Source organism: Bombus flavifrons, chromosome 3, assembly GCF_040668555.2.
Source record: "Bombus flavifrons isolate JBK064 chromosome 3, iyBomFlav1_principal, whole genome shotgun sequence".
Classification (NCBI taxonomy): Eukaryota; Metazoa; Arthropoda; class Insecta; order Hymenoptera; family Apidae; genus Bombus; species Bombus flavifrons.
In genome coordinates, this window is record NC_138444.1 from 8,717,767 (window position 1) to 8,740,657 (window position 22,891).

At 42.5% G+C, this 22,891-nt stretch overlaps 1 protein-coding gene across 3 annotated transcripts in view; it reads left to right on the forward strand.

Moving 5' to 3' along the window:
- The window catches only part of LOC138178250 (transcription factor Sox-19b), a 136,730-nt gene that overhangs the window by 54,390 nt on the left and 59,449 nt on the right, over positions 1-22,891 (forward strand). For all 3 annotated transcript variants that reach the window (XR_011172643.1, XM_069109910.1, XM_069109911.1), the window contains exon 2: positions 12,490-12,548. Coding sequence is in view for 1 of the 3 variants with exons in the window: in XM_069109911.1 (XP_068966012.1) it covers positions 12,490-12,548 (59 nt within the window). In the remaining 2 variants the exon portion in view is untranslated. The remainder of the gene's footprint in view (positions 1-12,489; positions 12,549-22,891) is intronic.

A 22,891-nucleotide genomic window follows, 5' to 3' on the forward strand; every position in this document is an offset into this window, starting at 1 on the left:
AACAGGAGCATAACGTTCTGCATGAAAGGGTTAATGCTTTTTGTTCCGACCAATTCCCTGGAGACGAGAATCAAGGGGAATCGACACTTTCACTCCGTGAAAGAGAAGAATATCGAAAATGATGGCCAGGATGAAAAACTTGAATAGTCTACGCCTATGTAGAATGCTGGTGCCAGTCTGTCTGGTCGAGACAGCCTCCCACTCTTCTCGAAAACGCTTTCCGCTCAAAGCAAAGGAAACGTAACGAAGGCCATCTTAAAAATTCCTGGCACCCCGTCGAGAACGACTCCACCCCCAACACGTCTCAAAGATCCCCTTTATTCCCGCCATTTCCCACCGCTCCGACACCTCGACCAGAACTATCAATGAACACTAGGTTTTTATTTTTCTATTCCTCCTGCATTCCGAAAGGATTGCTTCGATCGCTATCTACGATCTGTTTGAAAACACTTCCTCTAATAGCCTGTAAAACACTTCTTATAATATTTGATTTCAGAAATATTTTCTATATTTGTTATATTTTCTTATATTTTTATTTATTACATTGTATTACACGAAAGTTACAAACTTTTTTACGCTCATGCAGTTTCATCCTCTTCGTAATTAAAAATATTTTTCAGAATTATTTACTATACATATTTATTATAGCATAATTGTTTTAGCTTTAATTACCCTCATTATTGGTATTTTTGTTCGAAGATATTTGTTTGAAAATGTATGTTAGGGTATAAATTTACATATTTATTACAGTATAATTGTTTTAGCTTTAATTACCCTCATTATTGGTATTTTTGTTTGAAGGTATTTGTTTGAAAATGTATGTTAGGATTTGAATGTATTTGTAGGAGTAAAAAAATATAAAGTAAAGTTCGTTCTTTGGGATTCGTAGATTTTAGATGATGTAGAATGTAGAGTTTGACAATGTTTCGGAAAATAAGAGAATTCATTGAGAAACTCTTCACGGAAGACGAAATCCAGGAACAGGAAAATCAGGAAGAGTGGTCCGCAAGTTTCCCACAAACGGTGCGTCGTTTGTGAGAAACGCCGCTGGTAACCGTACTTCCTATGCCATTCGTAGGTTTTTCCTTTGTATGACCGTGTGGACAATGGACCAACATTTTCAGTATTCGCAACGCTGAATCGGCTATTGTTCAACGTGGACAGGTCAACGTGAGTCCGGAACAGCTAGAAACTCTCCTGTGGCAACTCGAAAGCAACTGGACCTGATCCATCTTCTCAATGGAAACTTATTATACGGAATTTGTCTTAAAAGTAATACTAAAGTAATGAGAAGTATAACTAGAAATACTAAACATTCATAGAAAATTATATTAGACTGTCACATATGAAATTCTCGAATCTATTGTAGCAATTTTCTACATATATTTTTCGAAAAATATTCTTGTCACTGTATGTTATTTCAAAGCATTTTAGAATTCTCTCTCCCTCTCTCTCTCTCTCTCTCTCTCTCTCTCTCTCTCTCTCTCTCTCTCTTTCATATATAATCTTAACTCTTTAATAGAATTATAGAGACTCGAACATTTCATATATTACAACCTATTGTTTAAATAACAATGTATATCATATTTCATAACATCCCTAAAAATTTAAATTTCAATTCCCCATTTTATAAGAACATGCTTCCCGTCTCAAACATTCACAGTTATGATAATATGGCTACAAAAGATGCTGTCATCCATTCTTCCATTTACAGATAGTGGACGTTCGTGAAATAAAAAATTATGCCATCTGAAATCTCAATTTCAAACGTTAATGATTGTTACAGCGCAGTCACAAAAGATGTGTTCGTCTACTTTTCGAGGTACTATAACCACAACCCCCGGACAAACGTTTAAGCCCAACGCATATGTGTCCCCATAAAGTCAAGGGGGTAAGTGCACGCAGCATACGTTCTTATTCACGGTTCGACCGGGCGATTCGCGGTCGGCCAGTTTTCGAAGGGTCCGCAAATTGTTGGTTAGGGCTGAAAGCCAATCGAGGGAGGAGAGAACGAAGTCTCTGGGCGAACCGCGATAAGTGACATTAGTCCGTGATCGTTCGACCAGCGACGAATACGCTGTTTCACCCCTCGTCAGGTCCAGACCGAAAACTTGAAGTATCGATCGTATTTGCTAGTTAAAATACAAAATTCAAATATTTTATAGATGTACCTTATAATGGCCATCGGTGATAATGCTTTCGTGTATAAATTTTAAGATGAAAACTTTCTATTTGTTATATCCTACGTGGAGGATTATATTTCACAAAATCTTTGTACACGTCCACCTTGTTGACAGATGCCATAGATAAGATAAAAAAGGAAATAATCATAAATCCTTCACAAATACAAGGTTTAAAGTGAAACTTCTTGCCTCTATGGCTCCTAAATATCAGCTAGTTCCGTTAGAGAATACCAGGTACCCTACTTAAGACGTACTGTACCTTCAAGAATAAATATAATAAACAATACTTAAAGATTATTGTCGTTTTCCAAACAGTGACATTTAGTACGTTTCCCTTTGTCGAGGCTCAAAAGTCACGTGCTATAAAGATTGTGTTCTTCATTTCGTTTCAGCATAGCGATTATGAACTTGAAGGAACAATGTAATAAGAGTACACGAGTGAGGGTCGAGGTCTTCTACGGCAATTGCCGATAAACAATTCGTGCCTCGTGGGAGGTATACAAGACTCGAACCCACCGCAACGCCTCTTTCGAAAGCTAGTTTCGACAAACACCCTTTTGCTCGCGTTCTGTCTCTCTTTTCGTCCTCACCGTTTCCATCCTGAGCCATGGTTTACGTATGCTGCCAGCGGGGAGTCCCCCAAGGACATCAGCTCCTGCTCCTTCGGCCAAGAAGGAACCGCAACGATCGTAGTAAACTCGCCAAGCAACAAACGAAACTACGATTCCTCCTGTTACCTCCTCTATACTCGTCGTAGAATGTTTCTGACACCCTTTCCCTGCTCTCCGCGTATGTACACGTGTGTACGAACATAGTTTCGAGAGATGATAAGTTACTCGTGGATGATGAAGGGAACGAGTTCGGACCACGAGGTACTTGAGCCTGACTCTAGGAGAGTAGACTGAACCGAATACTAGTTAGATGGTAGTTTTGTCGAGTGCTGCAAAGGGAAGTTTATTAATCTTTGCGAGGAAAGAAAAAGAGGAGGAATTGTTGAACTCTATTCTGTGACAATGCAAAGTTTCAAGACTTGCTTTTGGTTGTGTAACTTTTTATCTATTTCTCCATTTAGGGATAGTACACGTTCATAAAACAGAAAATTGCGTCGTCTAAATAATAAACTATGTCGTTGCCATAAATTTCAATTTCATTTTATATTTTGTAGTTTTAAATGTTCCACGAATGGTGTGGTTATTTCTTGGGAAGTGACTAAAAGTAATGCAAAAGTTCAATCTGAAAAGTATCATAAAAAGAATGCGTGCATATTTCGGTTAATTCTCTGACGAAAGAAAAGTATAACTTTCAGAAGCACATAATTCTGAAAGTTAGATTTCTGCAATAGAACCCAGCAAGAAGCTACAACAACCTGTACCATTTTTTTTCTTTCCAATCACAGTTTGACCTCGCTTGCAAGTTTGTCAACTAAGAAGAAAACAAAAGAAAGGAAAGAAACGAACAGGTGGCCTTAATCGGCTTACCCTTATCCTTCGGATAAAAGGATCGTTTAAAAAGTTATTACATCCGTAGATCGCAGGACATGTTTGCATAAAAGCAGAGACATTAACCGAGTTTGTGGAATTCACGGATGGAGGGCAATTTTGATGCGAGGCGGTGCTTCAACTAGCCTTTCTTCAGGAATTCTAGCAACCAGCCGTTCCACCAATTACTTCATAATGTCGACACCGGAACAGGGAGAATTCGCAAGGAAAAAAAGCACGCGCACTTCGCGAGGTAGCAGTACCACGCCCCTATTTTTCCTCGCACCCGCCACGAATACGAAGAACGATCCGCTTCCTCCATTTCGTGCTCGTTCGAGTTTCAAGTTTTTTGACATTTCGACACCTGCCTTCCAGTTGTTCCGGAACGACGCCGTTTCTTCTATCCTGGTAAGGATTGGAGTGGATAAAGGACGCGTTTTGTCCGTGGAATATTCGAATTCTTAAGAAGTCACACACGATCGATTTGATAAATCGAAAAGAAAAGAAAAATAACGACTAGACTATGTTCTATTGTTTTCTTTTTTCGTCATTCTTGCATAAAAGAACGAGCAAAACGAAATTGCTAAAGTATCTTGATCGATCACTGAATTCTATTATCCAATTACGATCAAGCTACACGCACCTTTAGGACGCGTCATGGACGCGTGATCCGACCTAAACGCGTATCAAACGCATTTCACTCCGCGGAGCTGCTTTATTTATATTAAGTCGTCCATTGTGAACGTCGCTTTCATTGAATAAATGCCATTGAATCGTAATCTTGGTAGCGGGCGATACGGAATGGAAATAGAAGGAGGATCGTTCCTAAGCCTCGTGTGGAGCTGTCGGGCAGACAATGCGATCTACGCACAAATCGATCGCCACGGATGAAAGATACATCGATCCCCGGCCGATCTGTCCTTTTCCATTCTCTCAATGGGCCTCCTAGCGTAGCTCAAAGGTCGAAAATAAAAGACTGTCGCGGAACACTTTGAAAAGAAACGCCGCCACATAAATGTATTATATATTTATGCCACGTCCCCGTGGATACCTGGCATTGTGCCTTGACTGTTTCTAACCTTCTCCCTTTATTCCCTTTCTCTCTCTCTTTCTCTTTCTCTCTCTCTTTCTCTCTCTCTCTCTCTCTCCCTCTCTCTACCTTCTCTCTGAACGATCTCCACCATTCCTGACACCCTGTCGCCCCTTTTGTTTCGTGGATGATTTCACTCGTGTGGGACACCTTCGTAAGATAAGCCAGACAATGGCTGGTTTCTCGTCTAAGGAAGACAGTATCGCGATCTCATCTCATCCGATCGGAGAGCCCAGAAAGAAATCTCCACAACGTTCGTCGCGCTCTAGTCTCTTATTTTTTAGGATTATTCTAACCCAATGAACGTTGAGATCGCTAACGCGACGATCTAACGTTTCGCGGTGATTTTCAAGCCGATCGAAAGTCTCGGGTACTTTGCAGCTGGATCATGTTTCAATTTCTAGAATTCTTATATGAAATTTCAATTAATAATTTTTTTTAACAAAGTCTATATTCGAAGCCTTTGCAAATTTGCCCTCCTCCCCAAAGACAATTAGGTGAGAATTTTTTACCCTAGTCATATAGAATTCTAATTTTCAAATCTTCGCGAGGTCTACAATTCAATTTCCATACCATCTATAGAAAATTCTAATTTCCAGAGGCGTGAAAATGGGGTATAAGGGTTATATAGCTACGTATGTATTTAAAATCAATCCGTCTCAAATTCAATGACCGCACTCGAAATCTCGCGCAACCACTTCCACATCCCATAAAGTACACCCATTTACGCTCGAACGGAAGAAGCTTCACCATCCAGAAGATACGTGGCTCTCGAGTTCGTTATTAGCTGGTCCCTGGGCCGTTAATCCTTTCGAGCGTCCTACGCTCGCCTAGCAACGCTTTCACGCTCGAGCCGCTGCGCCAGAGTTTCCGAACGGTGCAAACGCTCGAACGACGAAGAAGCGTCCGTGGAGCACGTGAAGAGGACACATCCTCGATGTAACAATCTGTATATGAATACGCCATTTTTTGCCATCGATACATGATACTTTCTTGAATCAGAAGGGCTTCGTAAAAAAAGAGAAGATGAAGAGGAAGAGGCGAGATCGAGGCCAGTGGACCATAGATCCCACGAGAGTGGCAACGCTTGGAAACCAAAGGAGGGCCGCTTGCAACCGCGTATACTTCCTTTTGAAACTGATTGGAATGGAAAAGGACACGGACGAAGGGTTGTTTGGCTCGTTACCAAACTCGAGGAAGGGGTTGGATGTACCCTTCCTACGATCAAAGCCAGATAACATCTACCCGATACATTGTACCGGCTCATCAGCTACCTACGGCGCTTCCATCGCGCCTTCCGATCCTCCTATTTGTGAATCAAACTAGTCTATGAACCTATTAAATATTATACTTCCTCCAGAAGTATAACAAGTAGAGTTATAAGTTGTAAGGAAAATAGTTATTTAGGTCAGTTAAGCTTCACCGTCTTACAACTCCATCTTAAAGTTTGAACCGAATGATTAAATTTGTTGTGTTTTATGAGGCATTGTTATTTTGTAATGTAAAAATGAAAGAACAGGAAAATATCGTGCACTTTAGGATCCAACAAGAAAAAATATGAAAAACGAGCGAACTTTTCAAACGATCCTGTCCAACTGTAGCTCGTAACAATAAATGTAAACTAACAAATGTAGCTCGTATAAAAATTGTTCACGATCGAATGTAGCGAATTAACTCGGCTGAGATAATCCTATCATATCCTAGTGGAAGATATTTCGTCCTGACCACCGTGAGAATTTCGACGTCTAAGATGAAGATAATACCTAATGGCTTCTATGATCTTTGATCGTAGATAGATTTAGGGTACTCGGGTGTTGAGTCTTTATCTTGTCAGATTTATGCCTTCTTGCACTTTTTTTGTAATTTTATACTTTTGTATATGAGTTATTGTTAGATCGCCCTAATATTCTTTTAAAAGATCTATATAATATGTATCACCCTAATATTCTTTTAAAAGATTTATGTAATATATATCGCCCTAATATTCTTCTAAGAACGAAAGATGCAAATTTGCTACTCGAGATAGTCCTCGAGTGTATCAAAAAACTCATCGAGTGCTTCAAGTACCTGAAGAGACCCGAGGGGTCACTATAACCGTGATTCACAATCCAGCAACTGACCCCGAGGATCCACTTGGATCTAGATACATCGGAAAAAAGGAGAAAAGGAGACGGAAGAATAGGAAGATCAGGTTAGATTTTAATTACAAATCCGGCTACAAAGAGACCAGCGTTTTTTGCCGGACACCGGAGAAAAGCTAGGATTCTTCAGGAGGATAGTTCGCAAGAATATCGCGACTATCGAAGCGTGGTTCCTTGTAGACCAGGAGCCAGATGGGGCTCACTTTAGGCTTCGCTCACGCGTGATCTTTCGATGTATATACATATCTCGAATCTTCTTTTCTTTTTTCATCCCCCGGGATCATCGAAGTAGACTGGTCCATAGACAAGCGGAGGATCAGAAAGGTAGCTTCCCGCTCTCACCCTTCCACGTTATGTTTCCAAAACATCTAATATCTCGCGCTCGAGCGGCTCGCTTGAATACCAAAGATACGGTTCTACTCGCTTTTCTTCTTCTCGGGAGCCGTATAATCGGCGCATCCCTCTTGCAACGATACAGTTTACTTCTTTTCTTTCTCCATCTTTCTTCGTCCTCTTTCTTCGAGTCTCGGTTTAGGATTACGGTTAGGTTCGCGGATGTTACGCGTGCATGCGACTCAAGGCCCATCGGCGAGGCCGATTGGCAGGCGTGAAGAATTCCATACAATGCTACCCCGAAAAATACTGTCGATCGGCTCGCGTCCATAATGGACGACAAACGAGATCCTGCTGAATCAGCCATTAAGCCGCGGCGAATGCGCGGACCCGATTTTTACTGCGCCATTTATGGCCCTGGTCGGCAATTTTTGAAACGTACGCCACGTCCGCCAAATGAAGATGAAAATAGAGTTCCCTCTTGGCCCTCTAAGCTCTGAAACGGTCTGACCCTCGTCCCCATGCGGCTCTCTTCTCTCGTTATTCGCCGACAGACTCTACAGAACTGAATAAAGATCTTCGACCCAAGGAGCGCTCGATGCGTATTGATATTGCCAATAGTTCTCGCGTTGGCTGATTAAAAATCGTTAGTTCGGATTTGGTTCCACTTTTTTACGCTTTACGATGTATTTAATCCTTTACACTATGAACATTTTTATCATACAATGTTGAAACTTCGTGAAATTATAACTCCGCCTTCGACAAGAAAAAATAATAGATATCTGTAAATTAATACACAGTAAGATTTTTAATTTTCTCGCTCTTTCTTATCGATGAAATCAGCGCGAGAAATAGTTATACCAAATCACAGATTGGTCTGAAATTAATACGATGCGATATACCTTGATTCAAATAATCAAACTCTATCAATTTAACACCCGAGTCCTCGGTAACCCTTCCAAGAAACCGTCGAAAATCCCGCCAAGCGAAAACCCTCAACGCGCCTCGAATCCACTTAGCTGGTCGCCTAATCCCGCGTTCCACTTGTTCGCCCACCATGATCCCAGGCCCAAATACGAATCAATCGCTACCGTTTTGCTTTCGTTACACTCCTCCTCTTTCTCTCATCCGCTATTCACGTCGTATATGACAGAGAAGAGAACGTAAGAAAAAATAATAATATAAAGATACAAAGAGTAAAAAGAAACATTCCGAAGGAGGACCACGGTCGAGCAGGAGGGCGTAAAACACACGCGCGTTCCTACGTGCACCGGTCACAGGGCTGTGCATTCCGATGTCCGAAGTAATATGCAGTTGGACGGGTTCCCGCGTTGGCTTTTCTATTTTTACACCGGCACGCAGACCGTCGACGCTCGTCGAGGTAGGTGCCTCCACTCTCACCTCTCTTCACGATGGGTGTATATGGGTGTCCACGGACACGTGAACGCCCAGAGATGGTCACGGCTGGACCGTGTTTCGAGGCAGACAGCCTGGTGCCTGCGTTCCCCTGCTGGGCCACGGCCACGGAGGGCTGGCCGAGCTCTCGCTGCCCTTCCAACCCTCTGGCTCCCATGCAACCTTGTGTACCGAGTCGTGCGCACTGTCGAGCTTGATATCGAGATTGTTTAACCAGCTGGAAAACTCAATTTGGAAAATCCTTGATGAATCCTCGCGATAAGATTCGTTGCCTCACCTTTTTCTTTCTTTTTGATTGAGCAGAAGCGATACAGGTATTAAGAGGAGGGTAGCAGGAATATTCTTTTGTTAATTTATAGAGAAGGTTCTTAGTGGAACTTTTGATTAATACGTGAAGTAGGTATAGTTAAAATAAATGTTGCTGTTAATAGAAAGATAGGTGCATACTTGTGTCAAAAATTTGAATCGAATGGATATTGTGGAATAACGATTCAGATAGTAGACAATTTTCAAGCAAAGCTTGAGTCGATTAATCTAAGGATCAATATAGGTGTTGAAAATTTATAGAGAAATTATGAAATTTGTGAAAAAGAATATATAACGAATATTGTGATATGATGATGCAGCAAAAGATTTTTAAATAAATATTACGATAAACTAGTAACATAACGTACAAGGAAACTCGAGGTGATTAATATAAATGTTGAAAGGATTTAAAAAATTTAATATAAATGGTGTAGATATATGCATGGGAAGCATTAAGGTAAATGCTACAATGAATTAAAGGGATAGTATACTCAAAACTTGGGTCTCGTTTCCTGTATATACTACAGTCAACTTGTTCGCATCTATGGTGGGTTAAACCATACAATTCCGACAGTTCGACAGAGGAATCAGTGAGCTACCGGTCACTCTGTTGTTGCTCGTCCCTCTTGATGCCATTATAATAACAGTGTTCCACCCTCGACGGCCGAGAATGGTAAAAGAAAACGATAAAGCGGGACTCGATGTCCTGCGCCAGACTACGTAAACATTCCCTTTCTTCGATCGAACATATACGAAGAATCAGAGGAAAAAGGTATTGAGGTAAGAATGTAACGAGCAGGATCATCGAAGTGGTCGAACCAACTCGTGCAAGCATTTTAAGAAGTCAACAAATGGACAGAAAAATATTTTGTGTGCCATCTCTCCCTTTTAGTATAAACGTCCTGTGTAACGAGGAAACACACGTGCAGAAACACAGCGGCCTACTTCGTTTATTTATACATATTTTTTTAAATATATAACATCGAATATCCTATTCAATGAAACATGAATATCGCGAAACAGCATTATCGACTTAATTCGCTCCAATCTAATTCCTTCTCCATAGATAGATAACGTAGCGAAACCAGTACACAGAAACTCCTATAGAACAATATTCCTATACACAGGAACGGACGTGTAATGCTTTCTGAATGGACTTAAAGATAAGCACCGGCCATTGTGGAATTAATACAAAATAATATCAAAGTACAGCAGCTCGTGAAAGTATTTGGACACTTGTAGACAATTTTATCTATTGCGTTATATAAAGAATCTTATAAAGAATTATATAAAGAATTTTTATTGCACTATAATAACAATTGATCGATATGATTACATTGGTAAAATTTGAAATCAATCCGGAAATGTATATAGAAATTATATTTTTATAGAGGTATTTACTGCAAACTTATATTTAGTAAACAATTAGTTTGCAGCATCAGCAACAATCTTAAGCATCTTATCTAATCTTATGCTCGTTGATAATGGATATTTGATTGTTTAAATGTCTCTGTAACCTGTTTAGTTTAGTTTGAAAATCTACCGATATGATCACGTGACAGTCAAGCGTCATTAGATGTTACAATGAAATTTCAAAACGTTCCGTACAACGCTCATAATATATTCATGAAAGGCGTCAAATGGTACAAACGTCTAAATACTTTTGTGAGCCACTGTACACAAATAAAGTACAAAAATAACTAATCTATCAACTTCTTCAGAAGCACGACACACAAAGACAAACGATATTTCTCTATTTCCAAAGAAATTCATACGATCACCCCTTTCGCGCGGGGGAATCGTTGAAAAGAGACAACAAAGCTCGAAACTCGCACTTTCGAGTGGCACAATGCGTTTCAAACAGATGCTAGCACGGTTTAATTATCGAATCACGCGGTTAGTATCTTGAAGCATTCCCCTCAGGACCAAAGGTCAGGTACGCGTCCGGCCTCTCTTCACCACGGAAAAGGATCATAGACAATGATAACCGTTCCGATGGCCGGCTATAACGTGCATCCGTATAATAATACGTTAACCGTTAAGCCGACTGTCCTCTCAATTCCGGGGTCTGTGTGGTCCGCCATTGAGTCTTAACTCTTTGATGCATCGTGCGCGCATATTCATTCGCTCTCGCTTCGCACAATACCCATAGTGTCCATACACGGCATTGTATGACCCGTGCGCCGAGCGTTAAACTCTCTGACACACACGTACACAATCGTACAGTACCTACATACACACTTAGAGAAAAGCGTACAGATACGTTTATAGAGAAAGAAAAGTAAAGAGAGACAGAGATACGTGTAAGGGTCTTCGTGCCTTTAGAATGCTTCGAATAATTCATTCTGATTGACTCGGGCTCGTCCGTGAGGGGCCAAAGTTTGTTTAATTTTTTAGGAAATCGGTTTTCTGTGGATGAGGATGGTATGAAAAGCTGGAAGTGCGGTTGGATTTAGTGACAAATGTGTATTTCTTTATTCCTTTTGGTATTCTTAATAATAGATATATTTCACTAGAGAAGCAAGTAATCACGTATACTTCTCTGATGAATAGATATACTTTTTTGGATAATTTATTTTCTTGTTTCGAATATATGAAAAATATCTTCTTATAATATTTCAACAAATATTATTTCCCTCCGTTGATAGGATTAGAGATTTAAAAACTAGTTCTACATTCACCATGAAAATTTATCCCGAAACAATTCTGTCAAGTGTACCAAATACACTTTGCTCTTTTCTTCATATAAATTGACGAAGAATGGTGGGCGACGACTCGACCAAAGGAATCGTAACAGTTTCCGAGGATGCAATTTCACGATGATTGAAAGGCGTTCGGAGACACGTAATAAGCGGCACTATCGATAATGAGATCCCAGCTAGACGGTCGTCGACACTATTCCGTCGACATTATTCCATTCCGCGTAACGTGAATTAACGAGACGTCATTGTCGCCTAGCATTTTCTCGGTCGACGATGAAAAATGAGATGCGTCTTCGGCCACTGAGAGCAACGTAGCTGCTTTCCGAGGCCGACGACAGACCACCGGACATGATTTTCCGGATATTAATGATGCGAGGTTCCGGGCCATCGAGCACCAGCGACGCTCCTGCAAATCGTTCACCCTCCTTGTACACTGCTGTTTCCAATTTGCTGGAACTTAGCCGGATAATGACATGTTTCCACCAGTCATTTCCGTTACGGTTGCCGCGTCCCGTGCTTCGTCGACGATATTCTTTGTACCTCGTTTTTTCCGCCACATTGATGAAACGTTAGTTGAAAGAGAAAATAGAAAATTTACATGCGGGGTATGCTTGTAAGATATTCGTTTAATAGATTCTTTCCTTTTTATTCGAAGATGTGCGAGATGTTTAGGCAGCTGGTGATGATTATTGGTTTTAGTGATCGCTTGAAAAATTGTAAAATTAGTTCTTTTTTAATTTTTCGTTTTAAAGTCAATTTTAAAGTTACCTAAATCAATCTTAGCTACTTGTCATTGTGACAGTATACTGAAATTTAAATTCACTTTAAAATCTGTTACAGGTACAATCTGTCTTTGATGAATTCATACCAGGAGCTGATATCGCGTCGACGGCTCAAAGGTAATTTACTTCAAACAATTTTAACTTTAGTCTTAGTCTTTATTTTATTAAAATGATTAATTAACCTAAATTGAAACTTTAATTTATATTTATTATCGTTGCTATGAGCACTAGTCCTGGTATAATTATTTTCCGTTGAGAAGGAAAAATGAAATTTCGTATTTACCGAAAAATTATAGCTCCTTTAAAAATTCTTCTACGTCGTTAACACGTTCGGAAATATGTCTTCACATGTTGTCTTTATTATCCACTTTCCACTTCCCTGAGAATTGATTTGTTAAACTAGACGTAAAAGCTGTCTTATCTCCAAAGACTTCCAGCAGACAGCGCCGCATTAGACCCTTATCTCCTTCGTTAGCTGAAAGCATTTTACAACATGTTTTCAACGTTTTACGACCGAATCGATATTCGAAATTAGTCGCTTCCGTCGATTCACAGAAACCATAAAATCTCCGCCGATTAAATCTCATTTTAGACACGTTAGTTATATTATCAATCCCATTCAGCTGCCTACATTCCATCTCATCCTACAACACCATAAAATTCTCTTTTAAACCTAATAGTAAGAACCCTGTTCATCAGACTAATCACCTTACTACTCAAACGAAATAAAGCGAGAATATTTCTGACGTTAATAAAACAACCAGTGATATTTACATAAAAAACAATGAAATATATTATTGCTATGTTTTCTAATAGATGATCTATATTTATAGCCTGGTGATTCCATAAAAGAGTATGTACTAAACTATATTGCCAAGGCACGTGTTGCTAAATACGAATTTATCGTCAATTTGCACACTTTGACAATGCTATATATCGTTACTCTCGAATCTATCAAAATATCCAAATGTCTATGGACGGTGTGAATTGTTGTACATAACAATGGCCACCTGTTCCAACACGAACCTCCACTTCCTTCTTCCTCCATTCATCGTGAAAGATCAATGCTCGCGAACCAACAAATAATATCACCTTCACTCGTATAATCCTCACTTTACACGTTCGGTTAACCAAGTCGGCAACCGACTTCTTCACCAGGTTGTATCGATGCCGTGGAGTCTTTCGCGAGCACTTGGCCCTGAATAGCAGTTACAGGGAAACAATGTCCTCCGGAGTACGATTACGAAGGGGTTGCGCGATCTTCCCTTCCGAACGAGTAATTTTTCTCTATGGCATAGCACGAGGTGGATCTTAGTCCTGGCGAAAAGCGTACGAAAGAAAACGAGATTCGTAGAGTGAGGGTAACAGGATGGAGGGAGGGAGGGGGGGACTTAAAACTTCAAACCGGACACCGGTGGATGTGTTTCGGACAACACGTACACGGTTTGGCGCGTTCTGAAAGCCGGCGCGTCGCAGCCTCGCGTCCCTTCGCGATTTCACCCCGATTCTAATGCAAATCGGGGTCAGTTATGGCGATACCCCGAAGTCCCCATTGAAATAACATTAATCTAGTGTGGCAGCGAACGCGCCGCACGGTTGCCACGTTCGATTATGCCTGGGTCTGGCTACCTTCTCTTCTCGTTGCCTTCAGACGAAAGTCTTCGTCAATGGATCGAACCCCTCTCTTTCTCTGTGTATTTTTTTACTTCTTTTTCTTTCTTCCTCTCCTCCGACGTCATTGTCACTTGGGTGCGAGCCCCTAGCATACATTATTTCTTCCGTTCTTCCGTCGCGGAAAATGGACCGACGTTAGACTTTGTTTTTTTTCCTTTTTTTCTTTTTTCTTTCTTAGATAGCAGAGGGTTCTATGTAGAGGGTTTAGAGAAGAGGGAGAATGCTCGATGAGAAGTTTAGAGATGCCTCTGACGAGTTCTAGTCTCTTGACGTTCAATGGGGCCCTGCATGGTGAATGACAGGTTTGTGGAGTTATGAAGTTACGTTCAGCGGTGGTAGGAGGTGGGATCGTGCGTAGAATCGTGGAGCGATTCTTCTGTCGCTGCGGTGTTCACCGTTTTATGCAGACTTGTGTTTTCATTTTGCATAGTTCTTTCATTTTGTCATAGTCTGTGATCCTAATATCGTATTGCATGTGAAGAAGGATTCATAACTAGCCGCAAACTGATGAAATTAGTAATAACCAACGTTATCGATAACAACCTACGGTATGTTTCTTCCGCCAAACCTGATAGTTTCCACGTTTTGACTTTTCCATTCGTGTCGCGTCTCTTCCGTAACGCTGCGTGTTTCTAAAAACAGACGCGTGCAAATGCAACTCGTTCGTATCGGATTTCAACCACGTGCTTACTTTCCGCGCGTTCAATAGACGCAATACGTTGAAAGACGATCACCGAATTCGCGGCGCCGCGTTGTCAGGCGCACGCGCGCGCACGTCGAAACACTAACGCGGCAAAAACGGCTAAGTGGAATTTATTGCGGTCTCGACAGGTCGCGGCACTGCCAGTGTTATGTTATGCACGGCCGGACACGTGTAACGTGTATGCGTGTGGTGCAGGTATGTGTCCACGCGCATCCCATACAGACACACGTGGGCGTCGGACGCGGCTTCGTGTTCCCGTGTGATTTACACGGTTTCCGTCGTAACTCTTAGCGGACCATAAAACCGAATTAATCGTTCGAAAACGGCCCGCGGCTACGTGGGCCTCCCGCGAATAAAATCGACCCGAGTGCGCACCATCGTCGTACAATTCCTTTCCACCTTCTTTCGTTCGCTCGTTCGCAATTCCCGCTTCACCTCGTGTTCGATCTCCTTTTTCCTCTGCCGTCCACCTCTCCCCCCTGTCGTCTTCCATCCACGCGAGAATATTTATGCGGGCCCCGTTCACCTTTCCCTCCACGACGTCTCTCATTTTCTGCCTTTTCTCGCGGGTGAATAGCGCGAACGGTTCATTTCTCCGGCTGCGTTCGCTTTTTCTTCCTATTCCTTCCCTTCCCTTCTTGCTCGCTCGAGAACGTGGAGCCACGCACAGAAAAGAATACATTATCGCTCGTGTCGCGTTTTAACGTTCGCCAGGATTCCTTCTGTCAGCCCATTCGAGCAAGATCGAGTTAACGAAGCGGGTTTTCTTCGTCGTTTCCAACGACCGAGCTGATTTTGTTTGATCGAAACACTAAAGGGGTTGCGGAAAGAAAAAAGAAAGAATAACGTGTATCGAGAAGGGTTAGCTAAGCTGAAAGTTTCACACGGATCGGGAAAAAAGGGGTAACGATTTCTTCACCTGCTCCTGGTCTTCGAGTGACCGTTGTTAAGGGGCTTTTCTGCGTGGAAACGGAGGGGTCCCGCGCATGGATCGCGATTCCAAAGGGCTGACGCCACGTCGAACCCTTTAACCCTCGCGAGAATACACGCGTGCGGCCGACCTTCGGCTGGATTTCGTTTCGAAGGAAATTTGGGAAAAGCTTCTGTTAAACGACAGATGCGTACGGGGATTATTGTCGAAACCCGGTTAACGTATACCGAGTTTTTTTTTAGCTACGACGTTCGCGTCGTTCTTTTCGTTGGGTTATAGTTGTATATGTGTTTGAATTCTACGCTAACGGTCGCGCTTTCTTGGCTGAAAGATATATCGAAGAATGATCGGAATTTAGATCGAAATAAAAGGCTCTTGAAATTTCACGCAACGGGGATTTAAAAATAAAATCGTTCGTGTATTATAGTTTGATAATTCAAAAATATAACTCACAAAGTAATAAATAACTGAGTGAATCAGAATCAATCTAACCTTCGCCGTTCAAGTTTTGAATTAGATGAAAGGAATCCTAGAATCATCGACCTAAAACATACAACTACGATCGGATGCCTGGCGTTCTCCGGAAGTGAAGACGTGAGAAGTTCGCCACGTTTTCCTCGCGTTCCAAGGCGTATAATACCAGTCACCTTCAACGAAGTCTGGTGTTCTTTCTCAGCCTCTACACGGCCGTAAACCCTCGAACGCGTCGAAAGTTGAAAGTGAAATAGTTTAGTGGCGCGCGAGCCAAAGGGCCCTGACAAAGCAACGTTCCTCTATATTCTATCGGGTGTCCCGGCGAAAAAGCGAGATCACCGACGTGCTGGCTCGTAAACTATGCGCCGGGTTCCCCATTGAAAGCAGTCGAGCCGTGATATTTCAGGCCCACGACGCTTGTCCGCGCGCGTATGTCCCGCGTACGATTCGTATTATGCAAAACAGACGCGGAACGTATCGTCTGTTGCGAATCGCTCACGTCTCCGAGCTCATGCTCGGCTATTTATCCATGTGGTCGCTCGAAACACATATATTCTCCGTCTAATTGCCGTGGCGTTGGTACCGCCGGCTTTCCTTTCTCCTCGGCCGCTTCGGTTCACCGGGAAAATGTAACGCAGGTAGAAATCGTTGCGTGAACTTTATGGTAGACACTTTTGAAAGATTCTCGGCGAAGAAGCGAGAAGAAGCGAGTTGCGTGTGAGTTTAACTGGTAGTGTAAGAATACGTGTTCAACGCGGAAGACGAAAATTCTAAAATAGAATTCAAAAGTCATCGTTTCATACTTTGCTTAAATAAAACGCTACGAAATTTCATTGTAGGAATAACTATATCTCGCTATTATAACAGATTACGTTGTAATATGTACATCATGTTATATTAACCAAGATTTATCTATATCCGAATCTCTGTAGATCTTAACTTCTTGTTTCCTGATTTTCTTGACGGATACTCAAACAAGTGTTTATAACCTATTCACATTCATAATTATAATCATAAATATATTATAAAAGAACGAAATAAAAATGAAACTTTCCGTGATACAATTAGTTAAATTTGTGAATAAGCAACTTTATATGCTCACCGCTATATCTACATATATCAATTTCAAGCTACTTCCTCCGCATCAATCCGGCAAAAAAGAAAATCTGCCTGAACGCGGCTCAAACTACTCCAAACATCCCCGATTCGGTTCGCGGAATCGTGCGTACGCACAGTCGTCGAAAAAATAAGTTATCTGGTCGGAGAGAGCTAGCTCGCGACGGAATAATGGAGCAGCACCCTCGAATCGCGCGGGGCACTACCCGGCCCCTTTGATAAGGAGTACAATCGGGGATTCCATTAGAAGGTATTGGGTACACGGGGAAAAAGATAGAGACAGGGTGCGGGGGTGGGAAATGGAGGAGCGAGAGGAACGATAGAGAGTCCGGAGTATCGGTGAATTCGGACACGGGCTATCCATTACGAATCCACCAACAGAATTCCGTCCTATCAATCTTTGCAAACGCCATGCTCACCCTTGCTGCTCGTCTTTTTCTATCCGCTGCAACCACCCACTCTATCTGCCCTATTCCCTCTCTAGCAGTGGCTATCTATAGGTATTGAGTATTCGTCGGATGTTCGATGTCCGAAGGCACGAATCAGTCCGTTAATGCATACCATCGACGGCCAAGTGCCACTACGAAATTAATAGTCATCCACGTACGCCTTCTTTCTCACGTTTTTCAATCGCCACCCCCTTCGGGTTTCCAGATGCCACGAAAAAATAACGTCCGTGGTCGAAATGGACCGGTGTGATGTAAGCAGAGGGTGGTGGTGGAAGCTTTTCTTTGGAAATCGAACGCTGTATGGGGAACAGTCACTTTGCATCACGATGCTTGATTCGAGGGTGATAACGAATCGCGCTGGTGCGCTCGTGTTGCCCTGCCAAGTTCGGCCAGGGGTGGCTTGGTAGTGGATATTTCACTGGACGATGATCTTTTAATAATTTTACGTGCGACGTAGTGAAATCTTTGCTAGTGAAGATTTACAACGATGATCTTTACCGTGTGGACAATATCCGTGAGCATAGGGTGGGGAAATTAATAGTCATCCCTATCACCATTTTCGTCGTTGCGGGTCTTGCAACGAATTAGATACGTTGGTCGACTAGTGGGAAAGTATCATGTGAATGGAGATTCCGTGGAATGCGAGGAAAATAGAGATGAGATTGCATAATATGTTAGTGGGGTCAATATCGAGTTCTACGTCCCAGTGGACAAGACTTGTCGAGATCAACGATGAAATTACATTGATTCCTAGGTAACCCACAAACCCAAAAATAGATAGGCCACCTACTAAATCATACAGATATTCCAATATTCCTCTGAAAACTTCTTCGATTCCATTGGATCTTGTTACCAATACCATGTCATAAGTCAAACATTTCTCAAAATAATAAGCATGTAAAATAAAAAAAAAACATCCGCAAGAATATCTTTAAATTTGTACGAAGGACACGAAATTTCGGTGCATCGGTCGTCAACGTAGCGTCGAATCGTTCGAGACATTCGGTTGGTTTGAAACGAGTAAGAGATCGCATCAACCCTCTCATCGGTGGGAGGAGGGTGAGGTAGACGTAGACGGGCAATAAGGACAGAGACATAAGCTCGCTTGGGTGGGCACACGAGGCGGAGTAAAGGGTGGGAAATAGAAATGGGTTGAAACTTTTGCGAGGAATAGGAAAGATATTCAGGGAGCCGCGGTCTAATTATGAGTTCGTGGGATAAAGCTGGCATTATAAGGGAGCGTTCGTGCAGCAGGCATTCGACGTCAGCGCGAAGCTATACGAGGCTGGGTGTGAAAGAGAGCGAGACAGAGCTTGAAACAGACGCGAAGCTTTTGCCTGATGCCGCGCATAGAAACCGGCAGACTTGGAATTTCTGCGTATCCAGTCGTATGGATAGACGGGATGCAGGCACGCTCGGATGGATGGTTAGGAAGAGGCGTCGAATATATACGCGGCATTGTATCAGCATATATGAGCGGTTAGGCGCGTTTCTGGCTGTCAGAGAGGCAGCCAGATAGAGGGTGGGCGGTGGTGGGCGGGAAAGAAAAGGTAGCAACGCGCACAAAACCAAAATGTTATTCGTAATATTCATCAGGCAGCCGGCTGCATAGGTGCGAGGATAATACGCCGCGTATATACGTCGTTGCAGCGTTAATACGATAATGCCGGTAATACCCGTATATATCGTAATTATAGCGAAGTCTCCAAACCGCTATAGGTCGTTCAAACCGTCGAATACCAACCCCGTTCCTTTCTTCGCTCTTCTTCGTTACTCCTCTGTGTCTCTCCCTTCTCTGGCCCCTTTTTCTTTCGTACGTCTCTTTCCTTCTCTATCTTTTTCATTCGTTTTCTTTCTCCATCGGTTGCTTCGTTGCACGTTTGTTCGCTTCTTTCTCGCCCGGTTCACGACTATGCCCTCGCAGCCGCGATCCGACGATACGCTTTGGCTCGCGCGGAACGCGCGTCATCTCTGACGCCACGACAGACAAAAGCCACAGACTCGCTTGCCGACATAACACCTCTGTCTTCCTCTCGCCAGGTTCCCTGTGTTCCGACCGCGACATCGCGAAACCGCGACTAACGAGAGCAGGGGCACACGACACCACTGACAGACCAATAGAAACGTTAGATTCGTTTCAATATTTCCTTTGTCCTTTCATTCCGCACCCCTTTCCTTTTCTTCCTTCGTTTGCCGTCTCTCTTTCTTTATTTTGTCCTACCACGCGTACCACGAAAGAGAAAGAGAGGTTTTCTCTTTTGATTTCTCGCGAATTCTTTCGCAACTCTTTTCCCGCCACCTTTACCTTTCTTTTCCTTTTTACCTCGCTGTAGCTGCACCACTGGCTTGTATGCTAATTTTTCTCGCGTCGAAAGGGCGGTTCGAAGAAGATCCACGCTTCCCTCATTGACGATTTGCGATTATTTATAATAAACGACTGCTTTCACCGCGGCTGTCTGTTGACGATTTTGCCACGGGTTTCATCGTAATTACGGACAATCTCTTTCGCGACGCTTCTGACGCTTGTTTTTTTATCACCGCTGAATTTGCGGTGAAAACCGATTCGTGGGTTTTACTCGCTCGTCCTGAATTCACGACACTGTCGCGGAATTAAAGCTACGACCGGAGAAAGGGGTTGCTCTGTGACATGGTGCGGTTGACGCCAACGTTGCAAGGATTCGTGGAATCTTTTTGATCAGTGGCTGGTTTTCGAGGACAAAGGGGCTTTCGCTGATCCAGACCGAAATTTTACAAATATTATTGTTCGCTCTAGGTAGAAATTTACGTATTTATTGTATAATTGTTTCTCTATAGAGTCTAAAATATGTTTTTCAAGGTATTCTTTCAATTGACAGTTTGTTATTACAAATTGTTCGAAGAATTACAACGTGATCTTTAGAACTTTTGTTCTGTCCAAGTATACCCTATAACTTAAATTTCAAGAATTATATCTAGAACATACTATATCTAATATATTCAAGATCGATAAACCGATTTGCAGATATTTAATATCAGTTCGATTGAATTCCTCGATCCTTAGACTAAGAAAATATAACGCAAACCATCAAAGCGAATTTCCTACGGCGGTAATTAACGTATCAATTCTAAAATACAGAAATTAACCAAAAAATTAATCCAAGTCCAGCAAACCTCAACAACTTCGATGTTCTCCGTTCCATAAATCGAAACAAAATCCAACAAACCAATTCCAATGTAAAATCGAAAGGAAGACGAAACAATGTAGCCAGTGAAAAGGAAAAACGTCAAGTTCAATGTAGTGGCAAGGAACAATTTCCAATCACCAGGCAAATAGTGGCGGGTCCGTTCATAAATTACCTGTTCGTTATCGATAACCCGATCCACGGGCAATCGTGATTCCTTCAACGGTGATTACCACTCTGGTCGAACGCGATGACGCGGATCCAAAGGGGCCACACAGAGTCCCGAAGGTGTCGGCTCGACACGTTTCGGAACTGTTGCCACGCTAACGAACGCCCATAAATAATAACGTTCCACGGGGTTCGCGTAGCTACGTGGAAAGGTGCCGGTTGATTTATTGCGCCGAGCACTCGTCCGACGACGTAGCTGATTGGTGCTCACAGGTGTTGCGAGCCGAGCACACGAACATCTTCTCTCCTCGTGTTGTTGCCGCTCAAACGATGCCAGGCAGCGTCACGTCAACCGTGCGCCTTGCCTGTCATCCGAATCATCGATTGCCCCCCGCGATATTTTCTCATTCGGCCGTCTCGAGGCCCGCACAACGCGCCGTTGGCCATCCCTGAATCTCATCTTCCGTGATACGCGAATCAGTTCTCAGGGATATTCTATTCGTGCTCGACCCAAAAACTTTGATCGATGTTGAAATTTTATAAAGATCTTTTTAAATATCGTATACAGAAATTTATTTATACGATTCGTGCAGCTATTTTTCTGTACAAAGCCCAGAATGTAACTGAACGCCCACTGGACTTAAATTTCATTGTACGTATATTGTTTATTCCCCGATAATTAGATTCCCAAGAATCTTATATTTATATTATTTTAAAAATTTCGTAAAATCCAAAGCCTCGTTTGCATTTAATACCACCAACTTTGTTCGGAGCAAAGATGAAAAACCCAGGACAAGTGAAACTTTCCTGATCTCAAAATTGTGATGTATTAGAAATTCCGAAATTTTCAAAATTTTCCTCTCTCCCTTCGACTTTACCATCTATCACTCAACCTTTTCCTTCCCCGTCCTACCAAGCGTTAGCAACAGAAATCCATCGCCTTTCACTTACCCAACCTGAACCTGCAGGCATCGTTTGAGAAAACCTGCGAAAGTACGACGATCTGGCGTTCGTTTAGAAGAAATCGTCGAAAAGTCCCGTTGGAAGAGTCGAGTCTCGCGTACACCGTGAGCAGATCCTCTGGCTAAGGTCCGTTCAGGGTCAGTTTGATGGCTCGTCCAACTGTCAGATACGTCAGGATAGTGCCAGATCGGATCTGTGTTGGCGGAGAAACGATAGCTGCTAATGTACGTCGCGGTGAACAAGAGGTGCCACCCAACGTGGTCCGATAGGAAGCGTGTTGCTTTGATCCGGGCACCGGGAGTGCGTGAGCAGAGCGACCGTTTCACGACGATCCACGTCTATCTAGTTAAAGCAACTCGACACGGAGATTTCTGTCCAGCTGTCCGTCCATCGACGAGACGCGAACGACTTCTCCATATAATCACGATGATTAGCAGGACGCAACATCGGGCAACGATGGTTACCCGTGTTTGCATTGTATTTCGAATAGATAACCGACCAGGTCGATCGAGGCAAGGGATAAACGGATTTCTTGGATATGAGAAAGTTGCCGTTTGCTTTCCTCGTCTTGATTAATCAGACGTTGATGTTGGAGTTTGAAGTATAAATGCATAACATCGTATGTATTTTATCAAAGTGTACGAATTATATATACGTTGTATATATAATATATACGTCGAGCCCGCACTGGAGTTAGGGGCGTTTAACGAACTTAGTCACTCAATGAATATAACAATAAATTCACTACCATATTTACAGAATTACTATTACCATTATTACAGACTATTACAGAATTTGACCATTAACCGTGACAATTGGAT